This window comes from Asterias amurensis, chromosome 16, assembly GCF_032118995.1.
Source record: "Asterias amurensis chromosome 16, ASM3211899v1".
In the NCBI taxonomy this organism is placed as follows: Eukaryota; Metazoa; Echinodermata; class Asteroidea; order Forcipulatida; family Asteriidae; genus Asterias; species Asterias amurensis.
In genome coordinates this window covers 14,383,622-14,397,172 of record NC_092663.1, presented here as the reverse complement: position 1 = coordinate 14,397,172, position 13,551 = coordinate 14,383,622, and the positions used below count along the sequence as shown (strand labels likewise).

The 13,551-nt window shown below is 36.8% G+C and overlaps 1 protein-coding gene across 1 annotated transcript in view; it reads left to right on the top strand.

Annotated features, from left to right (window-relative positions):
* The window catches only part of LOC139948963 (integrin alpha-9-like), a 31,705-nt gene extending 18,583 nt beyond the window's left edge, over window positions 1-13,122 (top strand). The window contains exons 15-25 of the mRNA XM_071947346.1: window positions 3,097-3,176; window positions 3,685-3,829; window positions 4,489-4,614; window positions 5,629-5,801; window positions 6,941-7,112; window positions 7,743-7,850; window positions 8,450-8,593; window positions 9,342-9,458; window positions 9,983-10,087; window positions 10,536-10,655; window positions 11,515-13,122. Coding sequence (XP_071803447.1) covers window positions 3,097-3,176; window positions 3,685-3,829; window positions 4,489-4,614; window positions 5,629-5,801; window positions 6,941-7,112; window positions 7,743-7,850; window positions 8,450-8,593; window positions 9,342-9,458; window positions 9,983-10,087; window positions 10,536-10,655; window positions 11,515-11,571 — 1,347 coding nt within the window. The 3' untranslated portion in view covers window positions 11,572-13,122. The remainder of the gene's footprint in view (window positions 1-3,096; window positions 3,177-3,684; window positions 3,830-4,488; window positions 4,615-5,628; window positions 5,802-6,940; window positions 7,113-7,742; window positions 7,851-8,449; window positions 8,594-9,341; window positions 9,459-9,982; window positions 10,088-10,535; window positions 10,656-11,514) is intronic.
* Window positions 13,123-13,551: the final 429 nt, after the last annotated feature.

Genomic DNA, 13,551 nt, shown 5'->3' with positions numbered 1-13,551 from the left:
TAATTTTTCCAAAAACAATAAAAATGCATTTTGAAGTTATCCCTTAGTTTGAATTGATAAAAAACAAAAACGAGCATGCCTGTTAAAAAAATATGGCACCGTTTCCATGCTCTTTAGGTAACATATAAAAAGTTTATAACCATGCTTTGTCACTGAGAGTTCTTGTTTTGTCATGACTACTTTACCTAGTTGTACAGGTATGATTCACATTGTAAGAAGAGAAGTAGTGCGATGAGCATTCTTTACTATTCTTGTCTATACATGGCCTTATAACAGTCTTCTTGGTTCCTTGCCCGCTACCAAACTAAACATTTTCATCCCTATCAGAACAAAGAGGCTCTAAAAGTGAGCAAGTACTGTGTCCAAAGTATCTAAATGGCCATTCACCTTCTTTGGCCTTCTGTAAGCAGTTCCCCCAGCCATGGTGGGGTTCCTTTCAATTGTACTGTTGCAAACAATATAAGAGTTGGTTTATTTAACGTGATAAACAATTCAGCAGGTAATGTTTGACAATGTTTTTTGTTGATCGTTCTCAGAGACATATATAATAATTATGAACTAGTAAGATAGTGAATGGAAAAAATAATCAAACTAGCCTGAATAAACTTTTGTCACTGCAAATGCATCTTACTTATTTATGTTGAGCAGGTGCAAGTATTTACAACTTCTTTCAATGTTGTTTCATTAAAGGAACACGTTGCCTTGGATCGGTCGAGTTGGTCTTTGAAAAGCGTTTGTAAACGTTTATTACAAAATGCATATGATTAGAAATATATTTTAAAAGTAGAATATAATGATCCACACAAGTATCACTCAAAAACATCTTTCTAACCATGCATTTTATAACAAGCGGTTACAAACGCATTTCAAAGACCAACTTGACCGATCCCAGGCAACGTGTTCCTTTTAAGTGATCTCTTACGCTCATCTTGCAAATCGTTAGTATCATTGTTTTTAATAAGATCTTGGCAAACTTTTCCAACACTTTTAAGCGGGCTTTTTAATTTCCCACATTTGTGTTGGACATGATTGGATGCTCCAAACCATCTGCCGCAAGCACAGAAACTACATTGTTTATGATCTCTATCTCTATGAAAAGTTTTACATTTGGTAGCAGGCAGGGACCAAGGTGAGTAGGCCCTGTATTAAAGACAACCTGTAAAGAATGCTCATCGCACTCTACTTGCAATGGGAATCATACCTGTACAATAGGTAAAGTAGCCAAATCAAGAACTCTCAGTGGCAAAGCATTGGTTATGGTTTGGTTGGATACCATTATGTTTAAATAAAAACTTTGTATTCATTACTCAAAGGGCATGGAAACAGTGCCAGATTTTTAACAAGCATGCATTGTTTTTGGAAAAATTACTATACTTAAGGCATGATCAGTCACAACAAGATACAATAAACACAGTGTTTCTACCCAGAAGACATGAAAACACCAATAACAACCGAAAGGGAACACTTCCAAAAAAAGAGGCGCTATTCACAAAACATTGTTTTATGCAATGTCAAGAAATATGATTGGGGCTGGGCCGGGCAAACTCTCAAATTAAGGTCATTAACAGTTCCTGATCAATGTTGGGTAATCCAATAAGCCTATAGAGTGCTTAGGAAAAGCTGCAAGATTGATATAATTATTACTTTTTAATGTTAGAAATTCAATATGAAGAAAAAACAATTCAAAATGCATTGTTCTGTTTGGGGAAAAAAGTCTATTTTTGAGACAGCACTGTTAACATCAGGATACACTTGCCCAAGTTGTTCTTACCAGAAATAAAAAGACAAATTTTGGCCCTGATCAGACCCGAAAGGAAAATATTCTGAGACCCCTGAAAAAATGAAATTTTGAGGGCAAAAAATATGGTAAAAATGTTGATTTTGCAAGTTCAAAAAAACATATTCTAATGCACGTTCTAAAAAAAGCACAAGGGTAAAATTTATATCAATATTTTTTTGTCTCAAGTAAAGCCAAGGATGATACTTTGTATAGTGATGTAAAAGGTTTTATGAAATATTTTTGTTTTTTGGTGGGGTGGAGTTGTAAATATTAACTAAAAAAAACAGTTTTTCGGACCCCAAAATCGGCCTAAAGTGGCCTAAACACAAATGAACTGTTACCATGGCAACGTGTTATATTATGATTTGAAGTGTAAATGCTGTTTATTTGGACCCCAAGTCCCTGCCATCCACAAAGTATAAGAAAAATATTCCTTTTTTTTTACCGTGGACACGTATGACGATATTATGTGAAAAGACCCTTAAAAAGGCATTTTTCACGTTTTTGGGAAAAAAGTATAGTTTTGAGGCGGTACTGTCACAACAGGATACAATTGCCCAAGTTTTTGACACCAGATATGGAAAGACCAATGTTGGCCCTAATCACAGCCGAAAGGAAAATTTTCTGAGACCCCTGGCAAGTTGACATTTTGGGGTCCAAAAATAGGGTTAAAATGTCGATTTTGCAAGTTCCAAAAACATACTGTAATGCATGATGCAAAAACAGCACAAGGGTGATATTTAAAGCAATAATTTTTTTTCTCAAGGAAGGCCAAGGATGATACTTTGTAGTGATATAAAAGGTTTTTTGAAATAATTTTGCATTTTGGTGGGGTGGAGTTGTAAATATGAGCTAAAAACCAGTTTTTCAGACCCCAAAATCGGCCTAAAATGGCCAAAAAACAAAATGAGCCGTAACCATGGCAACGGGCTATATATAGAATTGAAAATGCAATTTTGTTTACTTGCACCCCAAGGCCCTTCCACCCACAAAGTATAAAAAAAATCATTTTTTGACCGTGAGCAACTATGTCAATTATTTACCTGAACTGACTCTTAAGCAGCTCTATGAAATTTGCCCGGACCAGAACGAAAGTATTTTGATAATACAAACAGTATAAAGAACCAAATAATATCAAAGGAGTATTTCTAATGTAGATTTTCACTGACCAAAACTGACAGGTTACTTTGGTGTGCCAATGTGACGTCACACGACGGCTGTTTTTTGTTTACAAAATGCAGCTTTTTAATTGTTCTTGTGTTAAACATTAGTTCCTTACAATATTCATTCTTTGTTTTCTTTTTTTTTTCTTTTAGGTGTTGTTCGTACGTGATTGCGGGAGTGACTCCATTTGCCAAACTAACATTAAGGTCGTGGCCGACCTTGAGGCAAAAAGGTATGCACAAAATTTGGTGTGGAAATAATTGATGGTCAGATTTAAATAAAACTTTTTAGCCTCACGTGAGGCAACTTTTGCAGGCAGCTTGGAGGCAACCAACTGCAGTGTATGCTACCGGACCACTTTGGTAGCACACAAGTAACCTGTCAACACTTTCTTACGATCCCAAAGAAAAATAATATCTGAAAATTCAAATGTGAACGAATTCTCTTCTTGGAAATTGCTTGGAACCTGATGCCTGTAAGTTGCCCGTGGGTACAGGGGCCAATTTCATAGAGCTGCTTAAGCACAAGAAGTAGCTAAGCACAACAAATTATGCTTACAGGAATAAGGTTACCAGTCAAGCTACAATGTCACATTTACAATTTGTGACTGGTTCCTCCTGTTCATTTCTGCTGAGCAGAATTTTTTAAAGCAATATTGCTGCTTTAATAAGCAGCTCTATGAAATTAAGCCCTGGTGTGACATGGCCCTAATAAACTAAACCTTATTTCCCAAACCACAGCGGTAACCCGTACATCACTCTAGGTGGTGACAGCGTGGTGTACCTGTTGGTGGAAGTCCACAACCAGGGGGAGGAAGCACACAACTCGGAACTTCTCATCACCCATCCAAGAGAAGTGGTTTACAAGTCAATGGCAATTACAACAGTAAGTGGAAATATCATTGAGGCATTACTATTAAATTGCCTGGGAAGTACAAATAGATTTATGGCAGTTAATGACTTACAAACTATTTTTAACCACGCGGTATTTCAGTTTTTGCCACTTGTGTTTTAAGATTTTGCCGCTTGTTGTTTTAGTTTTGCCACACATGTAGTTTCAGTTTTGATACCAATGACATATTTTAGGAGCAGTATCAATTCCTACCTTCAGCTCCACTTAACTATTACTACATTTCTATGTTTTCGTTCTTGTAGCACTTAACATATAGAGTGGCTTTAAGCCTTGTTTTGGGCGAACTTGCATACCAAAAATATTTAAAAAAAAATCAATTTTTGCCTTGCGTGGCATTATTTTGTTGCCACTTGCGACTTCAGATTTTGCCAATAGACCTTATGCACATGACGTCATTTCAGTAGGGCGCCCTCACCTAGAGGTCAAAAGGAGGTTGTTCATTGGCCAATCCTGTGCGGCGCGCGTACAAATCTGTGCGTTTCGATTGTTTCGTCGCCGTTTTTCCACTAAGATGGCCGCTGGATGACGTCAATGCAAGTTTTTTTACTCATAGTTTTAGTTTTTGCCACTCATAGTTTAAGTCTGCAAGAAATGTTTAATTTAAAAAACGTTGATTTTTTTGTCCTTTGAAGGTCGAGTGTCTCCAGTCTAGTACCTGTACTCCCGACAATATGATAACCTGTGCACCAAGAGAGGCATACAACAAGACAGCGGAAGTGCTTTGCTCTGTGGGTAATCCTATGAGATCTAACACAGTGGTGAGTACCGGATGTTATGTGGTTTCTGGGTATCATTATAATGTATTAATTTATATTGCGCCCATTCCATAACATGTAAACAAACGCATAACAAAATAAGGAAAAACAGGAACAAGTGAGGAAATACAACAATCCATAAAAATGATGACATAATGGGAATTTAGAATGCAGTTATAAAAATGTGGTTTACAGATTTAATTTTTGCCCCCGCAGTTCGTTTTCAAGCAGAATTTTAAAAGTATGAAATTATTATGAAACATTATCACCACTGTATCTTGAAAGTTACCGTTCGATCTGATGCTGTAAAGTTTAAGAACAAAATCAGTATTACAATTTTTTGCCATTGAATCGCGGACCATTGGTCATTTAATTTTGCCAGTTTCATTCTTAAAATATGCCAGGAAATCTGTTGTTATTTCAATTCAATTCAGTTTGGGTGTTGCTCGTCGAACATGCTCATAACAGTATGAATTACATACTTTGTGCTGAAGTAAAACAATAGTTACGCTATGAAACTTTCTGTGTTTACACAAGGGCATATTTATCCCCAAAAATTACTGTTTTCATTATACTTGTTGAAATTAGCATTGGATTTTAGTTGTACCTACCAGTAATTAAAGGCAGTGGACACTATTGGTAATTACTCAAAATAATTATTAGCTTAAAACATTAAATGGGGAGATGTTGACAGTATAAAATATTGTGAGAAACGGCTCCCTCTGAAGTGACATAGTTTTCGAGAAAGAAGTAATTTTCCACGAATTTGATTTCGATACCTCATATTTGGACTTTGAGGTCTCGAAACCAACCATCTATAATGCACACAACTTCGTGTGACAAGGGTTATTTTTCTTTAATTATTATCTCGCAACTTCGATGACCAATTGAGCTCAAATTTTCACAGGTTTGTAATTTTATGCATGTGTTGAGAAACACCAATTGAGAAGAATGGATTTTGACAAATACCAAAAGTGTCCAGTGTCTTTAAACGTTGATTCTTTGTTTCCAAAACAGAGTATTCTGCGCATGCAGTTTGACGTCGGTGGAATAGACTTGGAGCGAAAAGTGGTGGATTTCTCTATGACAGCCTCGACCATCAGCGTCGAAGAGGGCGCTGACAGTCTACAAGACAACACCGCGACAGTGGAACTGCCTGTCCTAATCGTCGCTGATATAGCAGTCAGAGGGTAGGACATGAATTATGACATTTTGTTTTTTCAAATGAGTAAAGTTAAAGTTGTCTTCTTTACAGAATTAGGGACACTCTTAAAATGTATGAGCCAAAACAGAGTTAAGATCAGGGAATTAAGGATGAGGCTTGCTGGACACTGTGTCCGCCATCCACAGGTAGCTGTGAGCCCCCTAGTTCTCTAGGAACCCATTGATGGAAACAGGAGCAAGGGCAGGAGGAGACTATCATTCGTAGATCAGCTGGAGAAGGACGCAACACAACAAGAAACACCCCAGCTTAGGACGCTGATGCTGGAACGGGATGCGTGGAAGACGACCATCAGAGTTTCCCGAGAAGGCGTCGGTTAAAGACATCCTCTCGCTCAACTGATTGACTGACTGAAAACAAGACTTGTTAGTCATATGAAACATGATTTTGATGTAAGTTAGTCAAAATCATGTCTCATGTGTACGACTAATTAGTGTTGTTTTGACTAATATAGTTTAAGAGTATACTGAGAAAACGCTGACGGGTAAAACCAAATAATCATCTGTGTATCCCTCATACAAATTTTAACATCTATAAAAACGTTACCTTAAATACCTACTATCTTTAAAATTTAGGATTCAAACTGCATCTAACTATACCTGGCTATTTCGATACAAGGAAACCCAATAATATTCATGTTAAACCCCTAATAGTTCACTGACATGTGTACCATTGAAAATCCTTGGTAAAAAAACACCAAAAATAATGACAGTAGGGATAATTGCTTTTCCAAAGTTATACACAAAACAATTCGAACTACTAGAACAGGGCAACCTTGGTGGCCTCGTGGTATGCACTGAAAAGACAAAGGTCGCGGGTTCGAATCCCGTCGACCCTAGTAATGGTGGATAAACATCCATAGGACTTGAACAAGTACCGATAACACAGTCCTTAACATTAATCGCTTTAGCGGGCCTACAGCTGAAACAATAGGAAGAAACTATAAACAAATAGTAAACTTGTTGGTGCAACTATGTATAAACCTCTTTTGTGTGAGTGTCCACACCATGCAGAGCTCCAAACAAAACTTACAAATAATACTTACTATAACGTGTCAGTAAAAAACATTTATTTTCAAGTTGCATCATTTTGACATTTGTGTTACAGAGTGGTGCAACCACAGCAAATCTTTTATTCCCCGGACAACGAGAAACTGGACGGCAAGGCACCAGACAAAGAGGCCCTCTTGCGGCAAGCCCTCGTAGGAGCGGGTTTCTTAGACGGCGACGGCAAGTCCAACATGAAAGGGATTGGACCAACTTTTACACACATATACGAGGTACAACGGGTTTGTGTAAAGAGTATTGTTCATGGGTGCCATATTCACTGGGTTGCTTAGCACAGATGCTTAGCAGAAACATGTTACCAGCCACGGGTAATTAAAACCCAGAGTTATTGGTTCCCTGCTAATTTTGTGCTTGAGTCATATTGTTAAACAACATTGTATACAGCCATACAGGACTCACTTTCATAAAGTATGGTTACTTGTACTTAGCACAAAAACTTAGTTACAAAAAGGAGAAATGTTGCTGAAATGAAACAGAATACCAGCCAAACTTTCGTAGATTCTAAATTGTTTTCACTGGTTCCTATGTCCGTGTTTCATAAAATTGGCTTTTGCCCTTTGCACTGACGTCATCAGAGGCTATTATAGTGGAAAGAATAAGGTTCTTGCGGTGCCGTTAATGTTAGATTTTGTCCCTTGTTCATTTTATTTTGCTGAGCAAGATGTTCTTGAGCTTTTTTAAATGTTAAAACATACTAGTGTGGTGTCAGTTTCGAGTAATTTGCTTTATAAATTGTAAGCTTTCACAATATTATAGTCATTACAATAAACAAATTTGTTATTAAAATTTACAAACTGCCACGGGTGAAAGACTTACACAACTCTACTTTTTTTATATTAAAGGTTGGTAACCAAGGGCCTGGTCGTCTACCGTTTGATGGGAAGGTTACCATTCAGTTACCATGGAGAGCAAACAACGGTGATTGGTTGATTTACATCAAGAGCATTCGGGTATTATAAAGCCATTTTGTATAATGTCGTGAAAACAATTTCTCCAGCGAAACAGGTGATATCATAGCACTTTACCACAATCAATACGGAGTAGCACTTTACTCGTAACTTAGTCAGTTGGTGGCGCAACTAAAGTTATTGGTATCAAATAATATCGATCTCTAGCTCATTATTAAGATCACAACCTTAAAACTTAAAAAAGGAACTTAAGCTTGACCTTTAACCTGACAAACAACCTTTAAGTAACACTTACGCTATAGGCGAAGTTTTATAAAGTAGGGCCCTTCTCTTCTTAGGAAATGTTCTTTTTTTTTCTTTCTTTTTTTTTCACGGAGGAAATTATTTATTCACATTTAAGACCACTCCTCATATTTACAAACACCCTGAAAATCCATAACATTAACAGCAAAACAAAACATACAAAATACAATGTTAACCTTGTGGAAATGTAACTTCACTCCAAAGTCTGATGCATTGTTCACTGCATTTGTCATCGAGAATGCTAGAGAATCATACATGCAACTGTATCTATCCATGCGGTGGTGACAAAAAAAGCTTAAGAAGAAAAAAGTACCATGTATAGTTCATTTTCTCTGCAGATGAACGGTGGAGGCAAGTGTGATGGTGCGTCAGTACTAGAACAGCAGAGATTTGAAATAATGGACCATTATTTAGATTCAGCCGGTATGCTGGCTCATTCAAACGATGGACTAGCTTCAGATGATTCTTCAAATCGAGATATTGTAAGTATTTTGCAAAACAAAAAGTTAATGGCCTTAAGTTTCGACCCCAGCAGAGTTTTTTTCAAAGGCTAAATGATAACACAACTCACATGAACAGGTTTACTAGGTGTTACATAATCATTGAAATGGAAATACATGTATACATTGGTAGAGAGACAGAAAGCATACAGAAAACATGTTACCACTTTCAAATTGTTACCTGATTTGATATCCGATAATCTACTCCGCGGTAGTAGAATTAAGCAAGACAGTTCTCTAAGAACAAACTCTACCTGGCAAGTAGATACACACATGGTGTTAACGCAAACCAAATACTGATTACTATGTTTGAGAACAAAAACAAACTTCAAGAGTTACTTCGTATGTTATCATTATTGTATATTTCTGGTAAAGAAATAGGTTGCCTCATAAGTGATGTTGGTCACTGTGGCTTGCAAACAACAGGAAACATTATAAACAAGTGTGCTTGCTATGTGAACCAGAAACACTTGCACCCATTCTATTCCACGTTTGTAAGTGTTTTGTTCAAACCAACACTACTCACAGAAGATTTACACATGGTGCTACCGCAAACATTACCTTATCATACTCCCACCATGCAGGGTTTCTTTTTCTACTACATGTATACCTATTTGTTAGTCTGCATAAATTACATTTATAATAACTCCATGAACATTTAACTGTCTTATTTTTTTGTCAATATGAAACCAATCATTTTGAATTTTCGGATATTCCCCCCCCCCCGCAGGGTTGTGACAGAGCTCAGTGCGTCACCGTTAGGTGTACAGTCGATGGCCCTTTGAACAGCGGGACCGGGGTTGTTGTCACCGTGGATGCGTTGCTGTGGCAACGTACACTAATTGATGTAAGGATGCTCTTAACTTTCACTCAAAACAACTTGTACTGAAAAACCTTGGGACACAAGCTTGTGGTGGTTAAAGATGAGTTTATTATTCAGTGCTTGGCTTGACAACAGGAATAATGAGGTCTTTTTACTGAGAGTTTTTGCGGGAAAACACCTGAGGTCAGGAAGACGATAGCTTAGTGTCTCTTATGATTGGGTGAAAACACAGTCAAAATCCCCAAATTCATGATCTTTATGTCAAACCAAAATGGTGACGTAGTCAACATGTTTCAAGTTTCACTAAAACCGAGTGCAAAGCGTAATAAAGGTTGGAATATTACTTTGTTAATTTTGCTTCGGGATAAAGATTTGTTTTACCCATACACCTTGTGTGTAAGCACTGTATACTCGGTACTTTTTCGAGTTCTGTACAAAATCTGAGGCATATTACGCGGATGGGATTTGAACTGAAGACGCAATTTGTTATCTTTTTTTTGCAGGAAAGTTATGTTTTTCTGATGAACTATGTCTTTCTTTCTTTCTAGAATGAGATGGGAATCGTGGATCTGATTTCGACGGCAACGTTTGGACTACAGGATACCAGCCGACCCCACACGCAACCTGATGATGGTGTGCCGGACTCCATTGAGGTAATATCGCAGAAAAAAAAGCTGTCTCACAGTTTTAGACAACGAGCAAATTGCATTATTTTTTTCTGCAGAATTTCCGAGAATTTATGTTTATATAATGTTCTTGATCTGTGGCCGTTTTCTTCCGATTTCGAGACATTGCTTTGAATCTTTTTGGATTGTTTTCTGATTGTTTTTTTTCCAGTATTTTTTTCTGTTGTGGATAAACATTTTTTGTGAGGGTTAGTTTGTTTATTAGTGCACGATTGAAATTTTGTATCATAAAATAAAACGTGACAAAAATTACAGCAAAGTAGCATTCCGAATGTATAAGTTTGTTTATTTTTTTTTAATTGTATGTCCTTAGTATTCCTGTGGTGGATTGTGCGCATTAAAAGTCATCATTGTTATCATCATTATTAATATAACCGATCTTCAAATTCAATTTTTACTTTTCTGTATTTTTTAGTTGAAGACAACGATTTTTACTGAGGAATTACCAAATAAGCCGGTGGAGCCATGGGTCATTGCCGTCAGTACCATCGGAGGCGTACTGGGGTTGGTGATCCTAGTTGCAGCTCTATGGAAGGTACGCCATAAAACAATCAAACTAAAACTTAAAAAACATTACAGTGGACTGTTATCATTACAAGGTTGATGGACTGGCCAGATTACTTCTTTATAACAAGATTTTATTTTATAAGAGGACATGCAGCAAAACAAAGAAACACAAAGCAAAAATGAAATTCCGGACTTTTTTAGTGAGATTGTTCAGACTTTTGGCTGAATTCAGACTTTTTATGTCGGCGTGGTGAAGAAAACCAGACAAGAAATCCTGCTCATTGGTCTACTTCTCTAGTGCTTTGGATACTGTTTCCAAAAGCTCCATGGAATCTATAACCCCAGGGGAATACCAAACAGTAGAAATGCCATCATTTCAACAAACCTTTTAATTTGTATCAAAGTTTCAGACTTTTTCGTTAGTAACGACTCTCACCCGTGTTTTTAAGCAGTACCTTTTTGTGATAATGAACCTCATAACGAGAGTCGACTGTATAATATAGGGACTGTGGAAGAACAAATTGAACAAAATAGTAATCAATAAAACCATCGAAAGCAAAAGATAAGACTTTAATCACTATACTAGCCAAGAACCTATTGGAGAGAGCACAATAAAGAAAGTTTCAATTCTAGAAAGGGGAGGTAAAGCATATAAGAACTATTCCAAATGCTACAGAGTGAAAACACTGTGAAAACTGTGAAGTCACTGTGATTTGCCACCAATCAGGTAGGGACTGCAAACGCATTTCATGTACTGGGATTTTAACTGCCAAGGGTCCCAGACGTGGAAGGCAAGGAAATTTTCCACTATGCCAATCAGAAACCCACTTGTAAAAACCACAAACCGACAACTAATTATTTAAGATGTTTGTATCTTTCTCCCACAGCTTGGTTTCTTCAAGAGAAAGACGTTGGATGATATCAGCCCACCGACTGCCCTTTGAGATGGTAGGTTCAGTTTGGACACAAGAAATCTTCGAACTCTTTTATAACATCGCATCGAGGTTTAGCGTTCGAAACTCCAATCCACTGCACTACGTGCAAAAAGCTCCAACTCGCAGTTACAACGTGCAATGTGTCAACCGGGTGCGTCCAGCTGCAGAGAATAGTTTCGTCTTGCTCATAGTACCCTCTTTCTTATGATCCCATTGTGCAATCATGGACTTCTCGTGTACATACGAAAAAGGGGCCAGTCTAATTTTCCTTACAGCCTCGGTTCGGTTATTAGAGACAGTTGATCAATAAGAACAAACACCAAGCTGTTAAATTATTACTCTTCTTCCTTTTGTTCACTTTTGTTTATGTTTTCCAGCTTAGTCCCTAGACCCCTGCATCGACCGCCAAATATGAAGTTCATTAAGAGAACTGTCCGTCATGCATGTACATAACTCAGCCAGTAGAAGCCTTCCTTTTATAGACCCAACTGAGGGCGCTGTTTCTGCTTTTGACGTCATAGCAATGATGTGTAATATTGTAAATTGTGATTGGTTGATTATACGAATGACGACACAATTATGTAAATACTTGCCAAATTATATATTTTGCTGCATTTAATCGGTTAGATAGAAGCTACTGGTTCCCAAGTATGGACATGACAGTAGAGTTATACCAGGACTAACATATTAATTGGCTGTATAAATACGCTATTGTCTTTGTATACAGCTAGTTATTGTTGTATATGCGTATATAATGCATTAAATGCTGTGTAAGTTGCGTGAGATTTGAAAAATAGAAGTACGGGGGTGGGGGAGGGGGTAAACATTAATATTGCCAGTTATTTTCTGACAGGGAACTGTTACAACTTTCCTTGGAAACATGATAAAGTGACACAATGTTATGCTCAGAAAATCACAGTGGAGTTATACCCGAAACCATGGGTTTTGTCACATAAAGATACCAAAACGAATCAATCTTACACCACAATGAGTGTTAAAATAACACTTATTTTTCCCAAACCATTGAATTGGTGTTATTTTGAATCTCTATTCGGTATATAATCTGAAAACATCAATGCCATTTAGGAATCTGAAAGCACACACATTTGTGCAACAAGGGTAGGTTTTCCTTCATTGTTCTTTGCAACTTCAAAGACCAATTGAGTCATCATTTTTTACAGATTTGTTATTTTACGTTTTATGTGGGTTACACCAAGTGAGAATACTGGTCTTTGAACACTTTACCAAAAGTGTCCAGTGTCTTTAACAAAGGTGTCCAGTGTGTTTATCCTTTTGGGTTCAAATGCCGAAAGGACCGAGTTTCACCGTGCAGCCGCATTTGGACCTTTAACTTATTTTGTGTCATATATCAGTACATTTATTTCATTAAGTAATTTTATCTATGCAAGTGTTTTAAAACTTTAATTAAAAGGTGCAACTATTTCCAACTAGCTTATTAATTACAAATAAATTAGAAATTAAATTATAACATTTGTAACAATTATTTTTGTGTACGTTTATCTTAAAGATTATCACCAACTAATATATTTTTCTATAAATTTGCTGTAATTTTGATATGATTGTTTTTTTTTCCCGTTTTGTTGTTGTTAAATGGGTCTTATGAGTTATGTCGTGTGAGTGAAGTGTTGATTAAAACAAAAAGCACAGAAATACTTCATCCAAAGAAATCGTAAATCATGTGATTTATTTATTTTAATCTGCAAATCAATTACATTGGCTAAAAGGGAAGGTACACCTTTGGGGTAATTACTCAAAACAAATATTAACTTAAAAACTGACTTGGTAACTAGCATTGGAGAGCTGTTGATAGTAAAAAAAAAAACATTGTGGGAAACGACTCCTTTTGAAGTAAGTAAGTTTTTGCAAAAGAGGTAATTTCTCACTAAAATATTAAAAGACTTCTAGCTAGAAGTATTTTTATTCCTGTCTGAAAGCACACAAATTCGTCCAACAAGAGTGTTTTTTCTT